The sequence below is a fragment of the Balaenoptera physalus genome (assembly GCF_965194825.1).
Source record: "Balaenoptera physalus genome assembly, chromosome: 12".
NCBI classification, from domain to species: domain Eukaryota; kingdom Metazoa; phylum Chordata; class Mammalia; order Artiodactyla; family Balaenopteridae; genus Balaenoptera; species Balaenoptera physalus.
The window spans coordinates 10637094-10658542 of NC_138897.1; the positions used below are offsets into that span (position 1 = coordinate 10637094).

At 32.4% G+C, this 21449-nt stretch overlaps 1 protein-coding gene and 2 long non-coding RNA genes across 10 annotated transcripts in view; 2 read left to right on the forward strand and 1 right to left on the reverse strand.

The window, feature by feature from the left end:
- Positions 1 to 21449, reverse strand: part of LOC309639119 — a 1037414-nt gene that overhangs the window by 881171 nt on the left and 134794 nt on the right. The window lies entirely within an intron of this gene.
- The window catches only part of LOC309639132, a 932641-nt gene that overhangs the window by 460571 nt on the left and 450621 nt on the right, over positions 1 to 21449 (forward strand). The window lies entirely within an intron of this gene.
- Positions 1 to 21449, forward strand: part of CDH19 (cadherin 19) — a 277276-nt gene that overhangs the window by 215576 nt on the left and 40251 nt on the right. For all 8 annotated transcript variants that reach the window (XM_082415896.1, XM_082415897.1, XM_082415894.1 and 5 more), the window contains 6 exons: positions 1413 to 1712; positions 4927 to 5221; positions 11773 to 11892; positions 14744 to 14908; positions 16634 to 16815; positions 17569 to 17822. In XM_082415896.1, the coding sequence (XP_082272022.1) occupies positions 1518 to 1712; positions 4927 to 5221; positions 11773 to 11892; positions 14744 to 14908; positions 16634 to 16815; positions 17569 to 17822 (1211 nt within the window). In that variant the 5' untranslated portion in view covers positions 1413 to 1517. The remainder of the gene's footprint in view (positions 1 to 1412; positions 1713 to 4926; positions 5222 to 11772; positions 11893 to 14743; positions 14909 to 16633; positions 16816 to 17568; positions 17823 to 21449) is intronic.

Genomic DNA, 21449 nt, shown 5'->3' on the forward strand with positions numbered 1-21449 from the left:
TACCCAACATTTTAAGCCTAATTCATATCACTGTTAGTGATAGTTTTACAAATGTATACAAAATATCTTCTCATGAAGAAAACTGTACTTGTTTCAAATGTTTTCATTATTCACTAGCTCTCAAAATATATATTTTAACTATTTCTAAGCAACAGACATAAGAATTTCAAATATTTAACATAAGGGTGAAATTCATCTTTAATTTTCACCTCAGATGAATTACTTCATGACTTTCATTAAGTAAACTTATAACAAAGAATACATCTGCTTGGAGGAATTACAGAGGGACCGCAGGATCCCCGTTTATGACAATGTGTTCTTTCTTAATTAGATGTTTTTAACAACTCTTCCTAAAAAGAGCCAAAGACCTAAAAAAACCTGTCAGGGACAATCAAAAATATGTGGAGAAAATTCAAAACAAGGTCATATGAAAAACTCCTAACAGAAAGAGATTCTATGACTTTTCTGCTGATTATGGCATTGTAGATTGGACAAAATTATTTTTCTTCATTAATCCCAAACAAACAAATCCAATTTGGTTATACGGAGGTGCTATATAGATGTGGAAATTGCAAAGTTATTCAGTTTCATATAAGAGTGAGAATTACCAATCATTTCATGGAGAGCTGGTATGATCAGTATCAGATAAATGGAAAATTTTAAATGGAAAAGTCAGTAGCTTGAGTTTTTGTCTTAATATTTAAATACTAAAAGATACCTTTCATCTACATTTTACGTATTATAAACATTCAGCCATTTTACCCAAGCACTGTAATTTTTCATTTATTATTTTAAAATGGCTTTATTTCTTTGTTAAGATGAAAAACATTCTTCATATCTTTTGCAATATAAAAATATCTTAACAGGATTTCTATTCACATGATGTTTTATAACATCAGTATAAATCAGTTTAAATGTTTAAATCCCCCAGGTTTTAAGCTGAATTTTCATTTTGTCTATTTAATTAGCTATGTAAAATACCATAACGTGGGAAACTGGATGACAAAGCGTATCTATTGAAAAAGAGGAAAAATGTCACATTTTTCCCTGGTTTGATGGTTGATTTAATTGGATAGTTTGAATTTTACTGAGATAGAAAGGAAGAAGTAAGCAGGTTAAATTTTTAAAAATATCTCAGTGTCAGTTATCAATCAAGGAGATTGCTAGAGCAACTTTTCAACCTTCAGGCAAATTTATGACTACAGTGACTGAGCAGAAATTTGTAATTGTACCATTCAAATTATTGCTGAGTTACAAAACATAATTAAGTAGCTTAACTGGAAGATGAGTGTATATTTCTGTTCCATTTTTACAGATGCAAAAGTTTTAAGTTTTATCCTGTCTTTAACAATTATGTGAGAAAATGTTATTTTTTAAATGTCGAGAATTTTGTTTTGTTTTTTGTTCTCTAGGAATGTGAAAGATACCTAAGAGTTAAAAATATTACAAGGGAACATAAGATTTTTGTTTGCAACATACTGTTCCTCTGAAGAGTACCAGTTGGAATCAAGATCAGAATGAATTGCTGCTTATTGCTGCCTTTTACGTTGGGAATTCCTCTCCTATTGCCTTGCCTTATAGCAACAGAAAACTCTGTAACAAAGGAAGTTAAGCACCCAGCGGGATCTCATTTGAGAGTGAGGCGGGGCTGGATGTGGAACCAGTTTTTTGTACCAGAAGAAATGAATAAGACTAGACATCACATTGGCCAGGTACTGATTTTCTGAAAGTGCTACAGGAAATAACCTTGTAAATCTGATCGAAAGAGTGAAGGAGGCTTTGGTATTTGATGAATTCTCCATTTTTCTTAGTGGAACCATTAGAAAGCTTCAAACACCAGCATAATTGATTGTTATATTTGCAAGCACCTAAAATAGTCACAAAAACTTGAAGAAGAGGGAAAGCTCTGGTTTTTAAATTTCACTTTAACCTCATACAAAGTTGCAGCATTTATCAACATCTGGAAATGTGATGGTGTTATTTTTGGTAATGGATCAAAGCCACCACACGGAGAACAGTAATGTTTACCAACGGTATTTAGCCTGATTTTCCATTATGCTAAGTAGGTGTTGATTTACCCCTCATTAATTTTTAATGAAGCAGATTAATACCAAATCCTTTTACAGTTATGTAGCTTCAAGAGCCTACACACTTCATTTGATTAGTGAAGTTGAAGTAAAACAAATAGTTATTTCATTTTCTTATAAGAATACATTTTAAGAAAATTTCCTTAATGAGACAAAACATTTCCTATTTATGTTTTTGGGTTTTATTATTATTTGATTTTCTTCAGACAGAGGTAGTTATAATATCATGTCCTTCTCTGTAAGGCTCTTTCTCTGGATGAATGAACTGAAATAAGTTTAACCACTAATTAACTGACACTAAAATTTAATTGGGCCCAAAGGGTGAAGCACTCAAAATTTATTAACTCTCTTTTTCTAGCCCTTTTAGGAGAGCTGCAGTGTTAGTGTGTTGTCTGGATTCCATGAGTTCATCTGTCCCATCAGCCAAATATATGAGTACATTCAACCAAAGGCTTAGATTAGAGTTTTAGGCAAACAGATTTCAGTCGTGTGTGTGTGTGTGTATGCATGCGCGCGTGCCTGTCTGCTATAAGTAATATTTCTCATCCCTTTCTATTTTCTAAGATGACTCCAGGTAAAGCACAGGCAGAACGGTGTGAGGTCCGTTGTTAAGTGTCTGCTAGTTACCTGAGTCTCTAGCCATATTTACAGTGGACTCCACAGACCCCCATAGGCTCTCCCACCACTGAATAAGGAGAATGCTACTATTGGCAGGCAAATGTTAGTGGTAAGGCTCTACAGGGAAGTGCATCAATGCAGTCAGAACAGGGACCAGTCACTGAATAACTCACATTTTCTGCTCCCTACACATATCTCCCATTTCCTCCTTTCATATAGCGGTTTGTTTTGCTTCTTTTTCATTCTGTAAAAATATTTATGAAAATATTCTAACAGATATTTTTTCCTCTAAACAACCTCATTAAACTTAAACCACATACAGGTAACTGGTTTAAAAGAGAGTAATAATGAATACTTACATGCTTGTAATAACAGAGCTGGTAAAAATAAAATGTAGTTGATGTGTCCAAAATAACTTTCTTTTTGATCTGTTTGTTAAAAGAGATTAAATTTGGAAAGCACAATTAGGTAAAAATTTAGTCATATTGATTTGCCAAATTGATAGTAACTTTGTAATTGAAAAAAATTTTTGAATGGAAGTACAGAAAATTTTATAACACTAGAATCCACGAAATTGAAATGTGTTGAACTCATGCATTTTGTGACAACAAGAGGAAGATGTTCAACTTTTTTTAAATTAAATATGGGTCCTTAAAAAGATCAAGCTCACTGATCTATGAAAATTAACATGAATATACTTGAAATACATTTATTCATGACTGAATTTGACTAGTCTTCATTCTAACATTCAAATTTTCAAACTACATTGGAATAATATTTGGAAACCAGGGGCTATGCATTGCTTTCATTTGGTATACTTATTGGAGAATACATTTGTTTTCCACAATTTCTTATCACTGGGACATGGGGATTTCACTTTTACGAGTAATGAAGGAGTTTCAAATTTTAAAAGCTGTAACTCTTTTATTATCTTTTTATTATCTCCAATTTGGTTCTTTCATTGTAGAGCAGTGATGTTCAACACATTATTAAAATTATTAAAATTCATTGTATTAGATATCTTTAGATATTCTCGACAATCATATAGAAAAATTTATTAATTAGTCCAGAATAATATATTGTACTTTGAGCTATCAGAAAAATTATGGAATTAAGGTTGTATTTTTTGGCTAACTTTGTAAATTTTCAGAGAAGCTCTTACTTTGAAGAAGGGAATATTCATAAATGGTGAATCAAGAAAACCATGGATTCACAATGATTAAGAGATTATTCTCTAATGCTTCCTTTCTTTATGTAAAAATAAGTTAGATATGAAAAAATCATACAATGTTACCTATATCATAACATCTTTTTTATATATAAAATTCAAAATTCCATTCACACTATGAATAATGAACAAATTTACTTTGCTCTTAAATAAATAAAATAGTGAGGACAAAAGAAGTACATTTGAGAACTGAGTGAACTATGTTGGAAAGGAAGAGTTAGAGCTAATTTGGCTAAAACTCAAGGACTAAAAGAGCATGTTACGTACTGGTTTGCAGGGGAGGATCTGAGATCAAACAGGCCTTTTGGTGTAAATCATAATTCTACCCCAAAACCATGTGACGCTGTGAAAGTTTTTAAAATTTTCAGTCTCACTTTCCTTCTCTATTGAAAGAATTTATTATATCAATAATGTGTATTTTACAATGAATGCTTGAGGATTAATTGAGAAAACTAATATAAAGCAATTTGTAGATTTTATGGATGATTGAGATTATTATCATCTTCTCAACATGCTCCCTAATTTTCTTACTAATATTTCCATGTTTTCTATGTGTTTTTAGCCTAGAGATAGAACATCACTGTTTAAATTTATTTTAGATCATTATCTCTCTGTCTCTAGGCCCCGATCTAATATAAATATTTGAGAGTATGGTTTTAGTGACTAAAAGTGTAATCATATAGAGTAAACACGAACCAACTTTTCTGTGCATAATTTATAAAAGGGGCTTTGTTTTTCAATCATTATAGTTTCTAATTAGAATCATCTGTTTAGAGTAATGAAATTTGTATAGCGCTTTACGTTGAAAATTCAAAGACTTCTCTGCCTAGTGATAGATTTTAATCTTAAACTTAACATTTTACCTCACTTAATATAATATGGGAATTATATGGAATTCTTAACTTAGGGAATAATTAACAGACATGAAGATGCAATGATTAAAATTTGTCTTAACATGTTTGGAAAGTAAATTATCTCTCTTTGCACTTGCAGCTAAGATCTGATTTAGACAATGGGAACAACTCTTTCCAGTACAAGCTTTTGGGAGCTGGAGCTGGAAGTATTTTTGTCATTGATGAAAGAACAGGTGACATATATGCTGTACAGAAGCTTGATAGAGAGGAACGGTCCCTCTACACTCTAAGAGCCCAGGTAATAGACATCACTACTGGAAGGGCTATGGAACCTGAGTCTGAGTTTGTCATCAGAGTGTCGGATATCAATGACAATGAACCAAAATTCCTAGATGAACCTTATGAGGCCATTGTACCAGAGATGTCTCCAGAAGGTATTGCATATTAATTTACGTCAAAGATGTACCTATTAACAATGAAAACAGATTTAAAATTTCGAGCATATGTTTTGGAAGTGAATTATTTACCGTTCTACATGGGTACTTCCTTCTGCAAATGTGTTAAGTAAAATATTTGAAAAATTAGACTAATGATTAAAATCTTGTAAATAATCATACTATATATTAAGTAATTTGTCTTGTTAAAGTATAATTTCAGTCTTCAATAGAAAGAAAAGTTTATTTGAGTATACATAAAATTCTTTAGCTTGTTCACTTATTGGTTTCTTCAATAAAAGAATTTACTTTCCAAAACAAACTATTCTTTTGTATCTCAAAAAATACATAAGATCATCCTGAAAGAGTCACACATAAAAATAGGAGAAACAATTTATAAGACTAGAATACTAGATGCATCCAAACAACAGAACATGAAAACTAAAAACAAAACAAGATGGTTGAAGACCTCTGTTTAGCCATATCCATTTTTAAGTTCTTTTCAAACCCAATGTCACTTTAATAAATATTTTAAATATAATACTTGTAGAAAAGAATGCTTTCCATGAGATGTAATAATTGACTGCCTTGGAAATCAGACATGTCTTTCCAATAGGGGGAAAATTATGGTATGGTTATACAAAATTTGTCCACTCATTCTTTGTCAGAAAAGTTTAATAATACAACAGATAGTAAAATTTAATTAACAAAATTTACTTAAGTATGATAAACTTCAATGTGATTTAATAATTGTCATTTTTAAATTATGCTAATGTGCTTTAAAACTGCCTTACCTAAACATTTGATTCATTAGCCAGGAAGTCTAAAAATGTATATTCCATTATATATTTTCCTGATTCTTCATTTTTTTTAACATTCCAGGTAACAATTTAAAGACCTATTTCTACATGTATTCAGAACATAGGTTTTTAACAACAGCCTAAACAAATTTAGCTGTGTAGCATGTATCAAGACCAACTGTCCTTAGATATAATTGACACATTAATATTGTCCTATTTGATAGTTAGGCAGTGATATATTTCTTCTTTTTTAACATAAATTTATTTATTTTTGGCTGCACTGAGTCTTCTTTGCTGTGCACAGGCTTTCTCTAGCTGTGACAAGCGGGGACCATTCTTCACTGGGTTGTGCAGGTTTCTCATTGCGGTGGCTTTTCTTGTTGCGGAGCATGGGCTCTAGGCGCACGGGCTTCCGTAGTTGTGGCACACAGCCTCAGTAGTTGTGGCTCGCGGGCTCTAGAGCACAGGCTCAGTAGTTGTGGCACACGGGCTTAGTTGCTCCGTGGCATGTGGGATCTTCCCGGACCAGGGCTTGAACCCATGTCCCCTGCACTGGCAGGCGATTCTTAACCACTGCGCCACAGGGAAGCCCGGCAGTGATATTTCTTTTTCCCCTTTCCATTCTCCTCCTCCTCCTCCTCCTTTCTCTCCACCTCTTCCTCCTTCTTCTTCAACTAGCATATGTTATGGTCCTCACATGTTCTAGGAACTTTTTGTAAGACTGGGGATTCAGTTGTAAAGGAAATATATGAAGTAATGGCTAGTATGGAACTTATATTTTAGTTATAGCACACGAACAGTAAATAACTATTTTAAATAAGCCAGGTAATATTTGACATTTTATGTTATTAAAAAGTGTTAAGTATGGGTAAAGTATGATGATGATTAATTGATTGGAGGAAGTGGGGACATTTAGGAAGTGACATTTGAAGGAAATGATACAAAGAGGCCAGCCATGCCATGTTCTGGGAAAAAAAATTTCCATTGCAGGGTGAGGAGAATTGCATATATCAATATTGGAGTTATTGGCATATTGCTGGCATGGAGGACATGACAAAGGATGAGATCCCCTTGGTAGAGAATTTAGGTAGAGAAAAGGCAAACATACAGGGTGACCGAACTGTTAGAACTTAGTTGACTGCTGAATTAGAATCAATGAGATTGGTCAGTCATGTAAGAAAAGAAAGACACGAGGAGAGACGTTGCACAAGAAGAGATCCTGCAACTGTGTGGAAGCTGCTTTGAGATTGAATAAAATCAATGTGATTTTTTTTTCTCAAGCATTTGGTACAAGTTTACATGCTGCATCACCTATATAAAATAAGTTTTTGCAATATGATATGTCTGATAAAGTGGGCATAGTCAAATATCGTCTTAAATTTATTTTTATAAAGTCCTTTGCAAAAACTAACTTTAAGATTCTAGAAAGCTATCTAGAAAGACACAACTGATTTAAATTTTGCATGTTTGAAGAAAATCTCTCAAGGGTAATATAGGCAAACAATATCAACTATCAATGTAATGGATAGAATGCAGAATTGATATATTACAACATATTATGTTGTAAGTTTATTATCGGGACAAGTAAACTAAGAAATTACTTTTATTAAAATCTGATTCTGAGATAATAATTTTTTAGAATTAAACTTTTGTTCACTTAACAGGGTAGATACCAACTGATTTAAGAGATCTTCAAACTGCAAGAGTCCAGTCATTGGCTCTTTGCATTTCCAAATAGTTTGTCCATCTGTGATCAAGCTATGCTGACTCAACTCAGAGACTCACAATGACCTTTGGATCCTTCAGTCACCAAGAGAAGGCTTTTCCCACTCTCTGGTCTACATTCCTTGCTAATTCAATTTCATGAATCCAGTCAATTTAAATTTTTAAGAGTTGCCATCAGTTACTCAATTCTAATTACAGGATGGTGTCTTAAGGTGGAATAATAGGAGTTAAGGGTGAGAGGATTCAGTATACACATATTCGTTCTGGGTTATTGGCCCTTCCCTTTACACATAATCATTGTGATCATTTTGCATTGTCACCGGTGTTCTAAAGTAGGGCAATCAGATTTCCAGTTCTACCTATGACAGCCCTACTAAACCCTATTTTTTTTTTTTTTCTGGCATCTTGTCCTAGAAGTATTTGTCCCTGATTTTTAATTTTTTTTAAATTTTATTAGTACCTGCATTACAACAAGCCAGATATAATTTGGTAGACATCTACTTTTTTTACTTGCAGCTTCTTTCATGGTGTGTGAGAAAAAGTGTGTGAGACATGTGGGCAGTGAATAAAGTTGTCTTAAGACATGGTTAAATCTGAAAGAGGGCTAGTTATAACCCAGTACACTATATGATAAAACACAGTTAAGCTAAGAAACCTATTAAATAATGTAAATACATATGAAGAATATCCTTCTGATGATATATTTCAGTTTAAAATAGTCTGCATAAGATATCTTTCATTAATGTACATATAGACCATTTATCCTTTAGAAATACATTTATTTCTAATCTAATTTAGAGAGAATTTAATTTTTATCCATTAATGTAATAAACCCAACTTTGTCAGTTTTAGTGAGAGCACAGTAAAATGAATAAAGAGAGACTAAACTGGTTAGATTATATATGTGACATGTACCATGCTTCATACATTGATCGAGTCAGTAATGCACAGTAAAGATGATACTCAACAACTAAGTGTCTGTTGCCTATATTTAACTGGTAACACAAGGAAGGGGGGACTATGAAACAATTATTGATTATTTCCATGAAAGACACATTATTGGCCTCATAGTGATTTTGTCAACTTTGTATGCACTATAGTATAGCATACCTAACTGCGAGTGAATGAACAATTCCTCTTACACAAGTCCTCATGGAAAACATAAATATACAAAATATTATCAAATATTTTTGTATTTCTTAATTGCTTTGATGTTTATTTATTATTACTATTTATTTACGTTTGACTATATTTTGAAGATTTCTACAGTATTTAAATTACTGATTAGGAAAGTATATCTCTCTATTGACTTTTTTAGAAAAACCATTTAGAAAATATTTAGAGGGTTTAAAGTTGCTTAATCTGTATTTAATGAATTGTCAATAAAACTGAAACAGGAAAAAAGGAAAGACTGAAACAACTGAAGAAAATAAAATCAGATAATCAGAGTGATGTAAGAATTGAACATTACTAAAGTCCTTCTGAATTTTATAGACGACATTTACAAATTATGAGTAAGAATAAAGCAAGACTTTATGCAATGAATTTTTTGGAAATTCTGCTGCATATTTGTATCATCTTAATTTATTTTACATTTCTTTTTTCCGTGGTTAGTTTACAGTAAGATTCACAGACACATGATTTCACACACACACACGCATGCACACACACACTCACTCACTCACAAACATAAAAAGTGAATCACTGTTTAGTCATCAATGGTTCATCATCAAGCAGTGTTTGAAACATTGAAACATTGTAGAATTATGCCAGTTCCATACGATTGCTACTTTTAATTTAAAAGTGCAGTGAGTCTTATAAGGGAGAACAATAATTATTTTCCTAGAAATTGAGCTCCCTAACAAATTCACATGAGAGAGTTATTCTGAATATTTATAATATATTTTTATCCACTAAATTTTCTGAGTTTGACTTTTTTGGATTTACTCCACAAGCAAAGAAATTATTTTTTGTGACATTAATATATTACATTAAGTTTTCCATTTAGTAGAGAAAAAGGTCATGACATATTAGGACATTGAAGAGGTATGTTTGGGTTAGAAGTAAATGAACCATCGATTAAAATGTGCTTTAAAATAAACTGAACTGGGAAAAATAACCTAACTCCATAGCTCGTCTCTAGAAATGAAGTATGGGGTGGTCTATGAGTCAGTGCATTTTCTTGGTCTTCCTGATTCTCATTTGTACAGTACTAAGTTAAGAAATCTAAAGTCTTAATACTAAGAATTTCTCTTGGTCAACAACTAACAGTACAATGATTTTGACTCTTGTTCCTGAAGCCAAATACAAGTGGTCTAGTTCTGCAAACTAGAGACAGGAAACCCTTATAGAAATAAATGGAATGGAGACATCATGAGGAAATGTAGGGGAAGGAAATGGATGAGTGCATAGAAGCGTAGTTAAAAGAACAAGATTTGCCTATTACAAACTGATAGAAATGGTCTCTAAGAAGCCTTTTGTTGGAATAATTCTTTACGATTCCTACAGGGATGTATCTATTCATTTATTTATTATTTGTATTATTGTGATATAATTGACATATAATATTGTGTAAGTTTAAGGTGTACAATGTGCTGATTTCATACATCTATATATTACAATGTGGTTACCACTATAGCCTTAGCTATCATTTCCATCATGTCACATGATTATCATTTCCGTGGTGAAAACATTTCAGATCTAGTCTCTTAGCAACTTTGAAGTATATAATAATACAGTATTGCTGACTATAATCCCTATAAGGTACATAAACTCCCCAAAACTTATTCATATTCTAACTGTAAGTTTGTACCCTTTGACAAACAGCCCAATTCCCCTACAACCCAGACCCTGGTAACCAGCAATCCACTGTCTCTGTAAGTTCTGCTTTTTTTTTTTTTTCGATTCCTCATATAATTCATTGCATACTCTGCCTTTGACTTAGCATAATGCCCTCAAGGTCCATCCATCTTGTCTCAAATGGCAGGAATGTATTTAAAACACATGAAACGAATGAGTGTCTACATGTTGAGTGGAGAACAGTATAAAACAAGTGTTAAATAACTAACATAACAATTCTAAAACAAAACAGCAAATACTATCAATACATGCAATTGAGGACCACAGTAAAAGTTTCAACATTTTTATTAATGAAGCATAGAATGGCTTCATATTAGAATGTGTCAGTTTATAAAATTAGGTTGTAATGAAAAACTTCATAATGCTAATTTCACATAAAATCACAAGCCTATTTGATTTAGTGCCATTTGTGTTGCCATTCTTATTGACATAGAACATAGTGTTTCAAAAGATGTGGATTTCCAACAAGACCCATAATGCTAGATTACATGTTTACATAAAAATAATTTAAAAGCTCATTAAGTATTTTAAATTTTACCATTAATTTTAAACATACAAATACTTATCTCCCATGAGTTTTATTGATTGTTACTGAATTTTAATGAGAATACTTACCTTATCAATCTGGTAGATTTTGTTCTGCACTTAAAAAAAATTCTTTAAAGAAAGTAGGCATTTTACAGAAGGGGATGAAGCCAGCCAAATAATTATGCTCATCTTCAGCTTGACACTATGTCGAGATCATTTCAATAATCTTTATGAATATTTTACTAATATTCTGTAATTTTTTGAGGTACAGGTCACAACATAGTTTTTTGAAGGAAACTGTTTCTAATTTCCCTTTGATTCCTCTGCTAATAACACCTCTTTAAATGATCCTTAATTATGTATTGTAATGGGCTGTTTAATAGTTATATTTCATTAGATCATGGATTCACATATTTAAAACTCTATACGGTATCTGGAAATTAGGGTTGTTTTGTATAAGGTTATATTTTCTTGTCTATACAGAAAGAAACCTGTTTTATAATTCAGAACAGAGAGGACTAGTCTTTTATTGCATATCATCATCTTGCTTGCTAAAGAAAGAATACCTTACAGAACTGGAATCCATTTTTCAAAAAGACCTTTGGCTTAATTTCTTGTAACTATGTATTTTCTCTTCAGGAACATTTGTCATCCAGGTGACAGCAAGTGATGCTGATGATCCTTCAAGTGGCAATAACGCTCGTCTCCTGTACAGCTTACGACAAGGCCAACCGTATTTCTCCATTGAACCAACAACAGGTATTCCTGGAAGAAACGAAGTGCAATTCAACATGATTCTAAGGCAAACGTCAGAGCAAAAGTTCTCTGCCTGCAAACATGTTGTAAAGTAGACCTGATGTTTCAATAAATAAATGGGTTGTAATGTTTTTTCATTAAATTTTAAAAATTTAATTATTTTTAATCTTTTAGCTGGTTTTTCTAAGGTTGGGAGATTGGATTTTTCACACCCATACCACAAATGATTTGTGTATGGGATATAAAACATACTTAAGGATTATTACAAATTAATTACAGAACTACAGACAACCTAATCTAAATATATGGGGAAAAGACATTTACAAGCAATTGACAAAAAATTGACAAACAAAAAGCCTGCAAGCATATTAAAATTGCTCAACCTCATTAGTCATCATGGAAATGCAAATTAAAATCACAGAGTTCTACCTGTACACCCAGCCAGAATGAGATTAAGCTGAGTTTATGGCTGGGTGTAGGAACTTAAAAAAAAATAGTTCTGTATTTTATGTCTTTTTGATTCACATGAATACAACATTTGCTTTTTCTGTCCTTACTTCTCCAATTTCTGTTAATCAATTGAATACTTTATAAAATAAATTTTAAAATTGCTCTTATTTATTTACATCTATTAAACAGTTAAGAATTATGTGACATTGATTCATTTAACAAATATTGATTGCTTTGGTCACTACAAAGATTAAACCCATATAAATGAGCTTACAGTCTCTAAAGATGAGAAAAAAAAATACCTGACTAACCAACCAAGAATGTGGCAAGTTCCAAAAGCAATAAAATTCTGTGATTGTTAATGAGACAAATATTATTTCCATCTTGATGACATGAAAAGCTTTAAAAAATTAAAGCATGTGTTGGGTCTTTAAGCATTTGTTATTGATTCATTCATTTAGCAAGTATTAAATAGGTCAGCCTTTATCAATCAAGTTTCTTTTGAGAATCAGATTCTGAAAAGTATGATTTGAGTGACTATATTCTTAATTTTCCCCAGGATAATACCTAGTTTCTATTATTCTGAATGTACAGGTTTAAGTTATTTTAATACATGCAGTGGATGCCTTAAGACATTAGGTTTTAATTCCCTTACACAATTTTGGTTGAGAAGGGTTGAATATGCAACAGGCATTATACAGTATACTAGGTTTACAGCAGGACACCATTGCAACATTAAAAAAATAATAATAAAAGGAAAGCAACAGGGACTCTTTTCTCTTGGAACTTACAAATAAATATTAAACATTTGCATATTAATAAATACATTAAGTTTGTGAATATTATGAAGTGAAATAAACAAGGTTCAATAGAAGAAAGTAAGAACTCCTTCATAGTGTGTGGCCAAGGCAGAATACACTGAAACCAGAAGGCTGAGCTGAGCACGTGACCAAGGTGAGGAGAGCATGGAAGGCGTTCTAGGTTATGGGAAGAATGTATAGGAAATTCCTGAGAAAGGAGAGTGTTTAAGCTCTGAGACTAACTAGACACCAGTGTGAAAGAGCACAGAGGAGGAGAATAGAAAATGGGCTATCGGTGTAGTAGATGTGTGCTGGGTGACACTGGATCTTCACGACCATTTTGAGCACTGTCTTTTCCTCCAGCGCTTACTGACTTCTTAAACATATTGAGCAAATTAGCTAAAGCAATTAATTGCATTAATGGAGGAGCAGTAGAGCCGGCAGCAAGACAGTTGGAAGCCAAAGCACAGAAGTGGTAAGTTTACGAGGGTGTAAGAGGATCTAGGAATATACATCCTTTATCCATTCTGAAGGTAAGAAGACGTGTTGAAAATAAAGTCAGCAAAGTTAATTGAAGCCTCCATATATGGGAAGTGAAGGCCTCTGTGTTCGTCTCTCTCGCTGACTAATCTCTACACCTTTGGATATATAATTCCAAAACTCTAATACTATTCTCCTTTGCTAATAGGAAACACAATTCTCTGTTGAGTCACACACAGGGAGATATTAGGAGCGTCTCTTTCATATATTCCATGGTTTCCATACTGATTCATATAATAGAGTATAATTGTGAAACACTTCAGTTCACAATTAAAATCTCATCATAATGTGGTCCAATTTGTCCTTTTTTAAATTTTTTTACAGATATCACAATTTTTTAATTAATACTTTTTCCCAGACATATTTGAAGATTAGCCATTCTCCTTCTTATATTTGTATTATGTGTTCCCCAGATCTTTAGGATTACAGCTCTTCTATTTACCACCTTAAATTTTTCCTAGGTTTTTTTCAGTGATGATTAACTTCTTACTAAATAATTTTATAGAAAGTGGACACTTATTACAACATTTCCATGGTCCAATATGGATATGAATATCTCTGTTGGTGGATTATGAATAACTGTGAGTCAAAAATCAGCTCTTCTTCATATATTATGACTCAAAATAGATTTAACATCACAGGTGCACAATATTTTTGCATACATTTGGTATTATAGTTTTACATGTATCCATAATAAACTAACTTCTTCTAAGTTTAGGGGAAAAGTTAATTGTAGAGCCCTAATATTATGTTAGGGAAGAAAGCAGAAAATAAGTTGAGGTAAAAATAAGACATTCTTCTTCTCTCCCTGTGGTTTATCTTAACATAGTATTTTATTAAGATTCCACTACTATTAGTATTGTGATGACCACTCTAAACTTTAGGCAGAGGTGGTGATTGACTTATTATTGTTGTATTTTTTTCTCCAGGGCAGCATCTAGCACATTGTAGTGGTTCAAAATGTGTCAAAAGAATGATTTTATGTTTGAATTCTTAAGAAATTAACTAGGAAGATGCCATGGTTAATAATGAAACAATAATTATAGTTTATTATGTCTTTAAAGGAGTCATAAGAATATCTTCTAAAATGGATAGAGAACTGCAAGATGAGTATTGGGTGATTATTCAAGCCAAAGACATGATTGGTCTGCCTGGAGCACTGTCTGCAACAACAAGTGTATTAATCAAACTTTCTGATGTTAATGACAATAAGCCTATATTTAAAGACAGTAAGTAAAAAGGATTCTAATAAATAATTTTTGAAAGTATGGGAAATAGCACAAACTAAGTCTTGATTTAGCAAAGTGTTTAAAGCATCTGCTTTCAGATTTAGGGTAGTGTCACTCTTTCTTCCAGATTAACTTGTTGGCAATTTTTAATTTGTACAATCAAATAAACGGTTCTTTTAATTTTCCCACAACGAAAGAGACACGGTAGCACAGTTAAACTGTTACTTCCTGAAAACAGCAAAATATTACCAACTTTAAAGTAACATTTCTCCCACTTAAAAAAAGGAAAATCTCACAAAGCAGTCTGTGGAATGACTTTCTCTATGCTCCTAAGGAAGTCAAGAATCCCTTTAAAGAAAAATTATACTGAACATGCTCCTTTTTTTAATTCTAAAAAGATTTATTCTTTAGGATATTAACACATGTGATTATTTTGTACATTTTAGCATAAATTACAAATCATATATGAATGACTAGTTCTTTGTAAGGTTTATGCAAGTTACTTCTGAAAAGTAAAGAGAAAAAAACTTAGTTATTTATATTTATATCTATGTATTTCAAATATAACTACCATTATTTTCTTGTGACCAAAACAATGGGGTCATCTGACTTCATCTTTATCTCTCTTTTTCTTTTTTTTAAAATTTATTTTATTGAGATATAGTCGATTTACAATGTTGTGTTAACTTCTACTGTACAGCAAAGTGATTGAGTTATACATATATATAATTATTTTTGATATTCTTTTCCTTTATGGTTTATCAGAGGATATTGAATATAGTTCCCTGTACTATTCAGTAGGACATTGTTGTTTATCCATTCTATATATAATAGTTTGCATCAGCTAGCCTCAAACTCCCAATCCATCCCTCCCCCACCCCCATCCTCCTGACAACAGACTTGTGTTCTCTATGTCTCTGAGTCTGTTTCTGTTTCATAGATAAGTTCATTTGTGTCACATTTTAAATTCCACATATAAGTGATATCATATGGTATTTGTCTTTCTCTTTCTGAGTTACTTCAGTTAGCATGATAATCTCTAGGTTCATCCATGTTGCTGCAAATGGCATTATTTCATTCTTTTTTATGGTTGCATAATATTCCATATCTTTCTTTTCCATTTCCACTAATGGAATGGAATTAATGCAATCCAGGCTCAGATTCTCAAAGTCAAACTGTTACCCTTAGAACTCAACTATTTGTTTTTGGACTCTACCGTCTTTAATTCATACTTATATTGGGTTGGCCAAAAAGTTCGTTCAGGTTTTTTTGTAACATCTTATGGAAAAACCCAAACGAACCTTTTGGCCAACTCAATATTTATTGGTTATTTTAGGTATCAGAGAATGTTTGAGTGAAATTGAAAAACTCTTTTTATTAAATTTAATTTGGCACGGTGGAAGGATACAATAAAAATAAACCTATGAATATTAAGAAGGTATGCATATGAATAGAAATTTGGAAATTATATGTACTGGTGAAAGGACTTCCCTAAGATATATTTAAGAGAAAATAATAGGTACTCAAAAAGATATGAGGGAAATGTTCAGATTGCAAAAAAATAAAGGGAGAGAGAGAGCAAGAGAGAGAGGTATTTAGAATAAGTAATTGGTGAAAAGGGTGGGTATGGTTTTTCCGACAGCCCATAATAAAGGGAGGGTGCTATATTTGGGAGTTTTTTATGTTAATTATCTGCGCAAAACATCCTGAATTTTGTTTTTAAAGGTTTATACCGCTTGACTGTCTCTGAATCTGCATCTGTTGGGATGTCAATTGGAAAAATCATGGCATATGATAATGATATAGGAGAGAATGCAGAAATGGATTACAGCATAGAAGATGATTCAAAAACGTTCGATGTCATTACTAATAATGAGACCCAAGAAGGAATAATTATATTAAAAAAGGTAGATGCATTAATATTATTTGTTTTGCATAATAATGCAAAATCAAATCAGAAATACATATATATTTTGTGTAACCAGTTAGTTTTTGCTTTGTTAAGTAAGTAAAATAAGACCCTGTGATTTAGTTTAGGGAGCAAAAGAAAAGATATATGTGCTTTTTTAAAAAATTCTGAGATATTTCATTTTTTAGAATATTAACATATATGATTATTACCTACATTTTAGTATTAATTACAAATAATAATATACAAATAGCTAATTATCAGTTTTATGCAAGATACTTCTGAAAAAATAAAGAAAAAAGCTCAGCTATTTATATTTTATATCCATATATTTCAAATATAGTTGATGAGAGAGTTAATTATTACCGAGATCTTTTGAATTATATTGTAGAGTAGTTTTTTAAAAAGATTTTAATATACAGGAGAAACTTTTTGAAATTATCTTAAATAACAGGAAACTAATTCTCAACTCCATAAGATATTTATACTCAGAAAAGTACACTTTTAATCCTAAATAAAAAATATAATTATTAACCCAAAACATTTTATAATAGACGTAAATAACAAAATACACATAGGGATTTGCTACGCAACTACTTAATGATAATATCAGAGGGATCCAAGAACATAAATAGTAAAACCTAACTGGAAAGCAACTGAGACTTAAATTAACAACAAAAACTTTTTTTTTCCTAAGTAATTCCTCGGGTCACTGATACCAGTTTTCTGTGTACACTGCATTTCTTTGTAGAAAGTAGACTTTGAGCACCAGAACCACTATCGTATTAGAGCAAAAGTTAAAAACCGCCGAGTTGATGAGCAGCTCAGGAAATACCATACTGAAGCTTCCACCACTTTCATCAAGATCCAGGTGGAAGATGTTGATGAACCTCCTGTTTTCCTCCTCCCGTATTACATATTTGAAATCTTTGAAGGAAGCCCGTACGGATCATTTGTAGGCACAGTCTCTGCCACAGATCCAGATCAGAGGAAATCTCCTATCAGGTATGTCTGGAAGGCCAGCTTTGCATTAGTAAATGAGGGAACACAGATTAGCTTGAAAATAAAATTTCATATAAATGTAACAGGGATAAATCTAGATCTGTATTTCTCTCTAAGGTACTTATAAAATTTGCAACAGTTGAAACAAGTTGAAACAGGAAGCCTCACTATTGGTTAAGATGCAGTGAAATAAGCACTTGAAAACATGTGCAAGAAAGAGGCAATCACGAACTAAAATTAGATGCAGTCAATTCTCTATTAATTGGGGTAAGAAGGTGAGGGAAAAGAAACCCCTGGTTATGCCAAATCAGAACAGAAACAAAGCTGATCACAATGTGGTTCATCTAAACACTGTTTAATTAAAATGATATTCAAAAATTAACTAAGCTTTTATAGGGTACCGCTAAAAGAGTAAAAATGAACTAAGTCCAATCAATTAGAAATAAATTTCTGTGTTGCAATTAAACAATATTTACCATCTATTAAATTAGTCTGTTGTATTCAGGAAGTATATTTTCTTTCTGTTTTTTTGTATTCGCATCATAGTTATGGTTAAAAATAAAAGCAAAACCTGTTACATGTTTCCTTCCACCACCTTCCCTTCATCCATTTTCTGTACTTTACAGTCCAGGGGCTTACACAAACTTCCATATATTCATTAAGGTGCTGAGTACTGCTTTGCTCTTTGGAAGGGCTACTGACACAAAGAAGAGCTTCTTTAAATTAATGAGACAGACGATGCTCCCACTTTTCCACTGTAATTCCTAACCATAAAATGCTGCCTTCTAATATGTAGATATAGTTCCTATTTATTAGCAGTAAATTTAATAATGAATATAAGTATATATCTAGTATATATATGTGTGTGTATATACAAGTCAGTAAATTAATTGTTTAGATTTTAAAGAGTATATTAACCTGTTTGTTTTTCTGACAATACTAAAGAATACATAATTTTAAAAAATGCTTTCATGATTAAAGCTTTCATTATATTATGCTTTATAATAATAAAATTGTAGAAACAATTTAAATATCTAATCTCAGTGGTGTAAATAAGGCAATGAATGATGAATGCTTTCTAATGATGCTTATGAACATAAAGACATGGCATGATTCTTTAAAAATAATACAAAATCATTAGAGTCATATGTTTACTACAAGTAAAATATTATGTAAAATAAATGAGAAAAATAAGTGAGCACACCCAAATATTAACAGAGGTTGTGTTTTTTTAAAAATTTTATTTTATTTATTTTTTTATACAGCAGGTCCCTATTAGTCATCAATTTTATACACATCAGTGTATACATGTCAATCCCAATCACCCAGTTCAGCACACCACCAACCCCAACCCCCGTGGCTTTCCCCCCTTGGTGTCCATACGTTTGTTCTCTACGTCTGTGTCTCAATTTCTGCCCTGCAAACCGGTTCACCTGTACCGTTTTTCTAGGTTCCACATACATGCATTAATATACGATATTTGTTTTTCTCTTTCTGACTTACTTCACTCTTTATGACAGTCTCTACATCCATCCATGTCTCTACAAATGACCCAGTTTCATTCCTTTTTATGGCTGAGTAATATTCCATTGTATATATGTACCACAACTTCTTTATCCATTCGTCTGTCAAAGGGCATTTAGGTTGCTTCCATGACCTGGCTATTGGAAATAGTGCTGCAATGAACATTAGGGTGCATGTGTCTTTTTGAATTATGGTTTTCTCTGGGTATATGCCCAGTAGTGGGATTGCTGGGTCATATGGTAATTCTATTTTTATTTTTTAAGGAACCTCCTTACTGTTCTCCATAGTGGCTGTATCAATTTACATTCCCACCAACAGTGCAAGAGGGTTCCCTTTTCTCCACCTCCTCTCCAGCATTTGTTGTTTGTAGGTTTTCTGATGATGCCCATTCTAACTGGTGTGAGGTGATACCTCATTGTAGTTTTGATTTGCATTTCTCTAATAATTAGTGATGTTGAGCATCTTTTCATGTGCTTCGTGGCCATCTGTATGTCTTCTTTGGAGAAATGTCTATTTAGGTCTTCTGCCCATTTTTGGAATGGGTTGTTTGTTTTTTTAATATTGAGCTGCATGAGCTGTTTATATATTTTAGAGATTAATCCTTTGTTTGTTGATTCATTTGCAAATATTTTCTCCCATTCTGAGGGTTGTCTTTTCCTCTTGTTTATGGTTTCCTTTGCTGTGCAAAAGCTTTGAAGTTTCATTAGGTCCCATTTGTTTATTTTTGTTTTTATTTCCATTACTCTAGGAGGTGGATCAAAAAAGACCTTGCTGTGATTTATGTCAAAGAGTGTTCTTCCTATGTTTTCCTCTAAGAGTTTTATAGTGCCTGGTCTTACATTTAGATCTCTAATCCATTTTGAGTTTATTTTTGTGTATGGTGTTAGGGAGTGTTCTAATTTCATTCTTTTACATGTAGCTGTCCAGTTTTCCCAGCAACACTTATTGAAGAGACTGTCTTTTCTCCAGTGTATTTCCTTCCCTCCTTTGTCATAGATTAGTTGACCATAGGTGCGTGGGTATGTCTCTGGGCTTTCTATCTTGTTCCACTGATCTATGTTTCTGTTTTTGTGCCAGTACCATATTGTCTTGATTACTGTAGCTTTGTAGTATAGTCTGAAGTTAGGGAGTCTGATTCCTCCAGTTCCATTTTCTTCCCTCAAGAGTGCTTTGGCTATTCGGGGTCTTTTGTGTCTCCATACAAATTTTAAGATTTTTTGTTCTAGTTCCATAAAAATGCCATTGGTAATTTGATAGGGATAACATTGAATCTGTAGATTGCTTTGGGTAGTTTAGTCATTTTCACAATATTGATTCTTCCAATCCAAGAACATGATATATCTCTCCATCTGTTGGTATCATCTTTAATTTCTTTCATCAGTGTCTTATAGTTTTCTGCATACAGGTCTTTTGTCTCCCTAGGTAGGTTTATTCCTAGGTATTTGATTCTTTTTGTTGCAATGGTAAATGGGAGTGTTTCCTTATTTTCTCTTTCAGATTTTTCATCATTAGTGTGTAGGAATGCAAGAGATTTCTGTACATTAATTTTGTATCCTGCAACTTTACCAAATTCATTGATTAGCTCTAGTAGTTTTCTGGTGGCATCTTTAGGATTCTCTATGTATAGTATCATGTCATCTGCAAACAGTGACAGTTTTACTTCTTCTTTTCCAATTTGTATTCTTTTTATTTCTTTTTCTTCTCTGATTGCCATCGCTAGGACTTCCAAAACTATGTTGAATAATAGTGGTGAGAGTGGACATCCTTGTCTTGTTCCTGATCTTAGAGGAAATGCTTTCAGTTTTTCACTATTGAGAATGACGTTTGCTGTGGGTTTGTCATATATGGCCTTTATTATGTTGAGGTAGGTTCCCTCTATGCCTACTTTCTGGAGAGTTTTTATCATAAATGGGTGTTGAATTTTGTCAAAAGCTTTTTCTGCATCTATTGAGATGATCATATGGTTTTTATTCTTCAATTTGTTACTATGGTTTATCACATTGATTGATTTGCATATATTGAAGAATCCTTGCATCTCTGGGATAAATCCCACTTCATCATGGTGTATGATCCTTTTAATGTGTTGTTGGATTCTGTTTGCTAGTA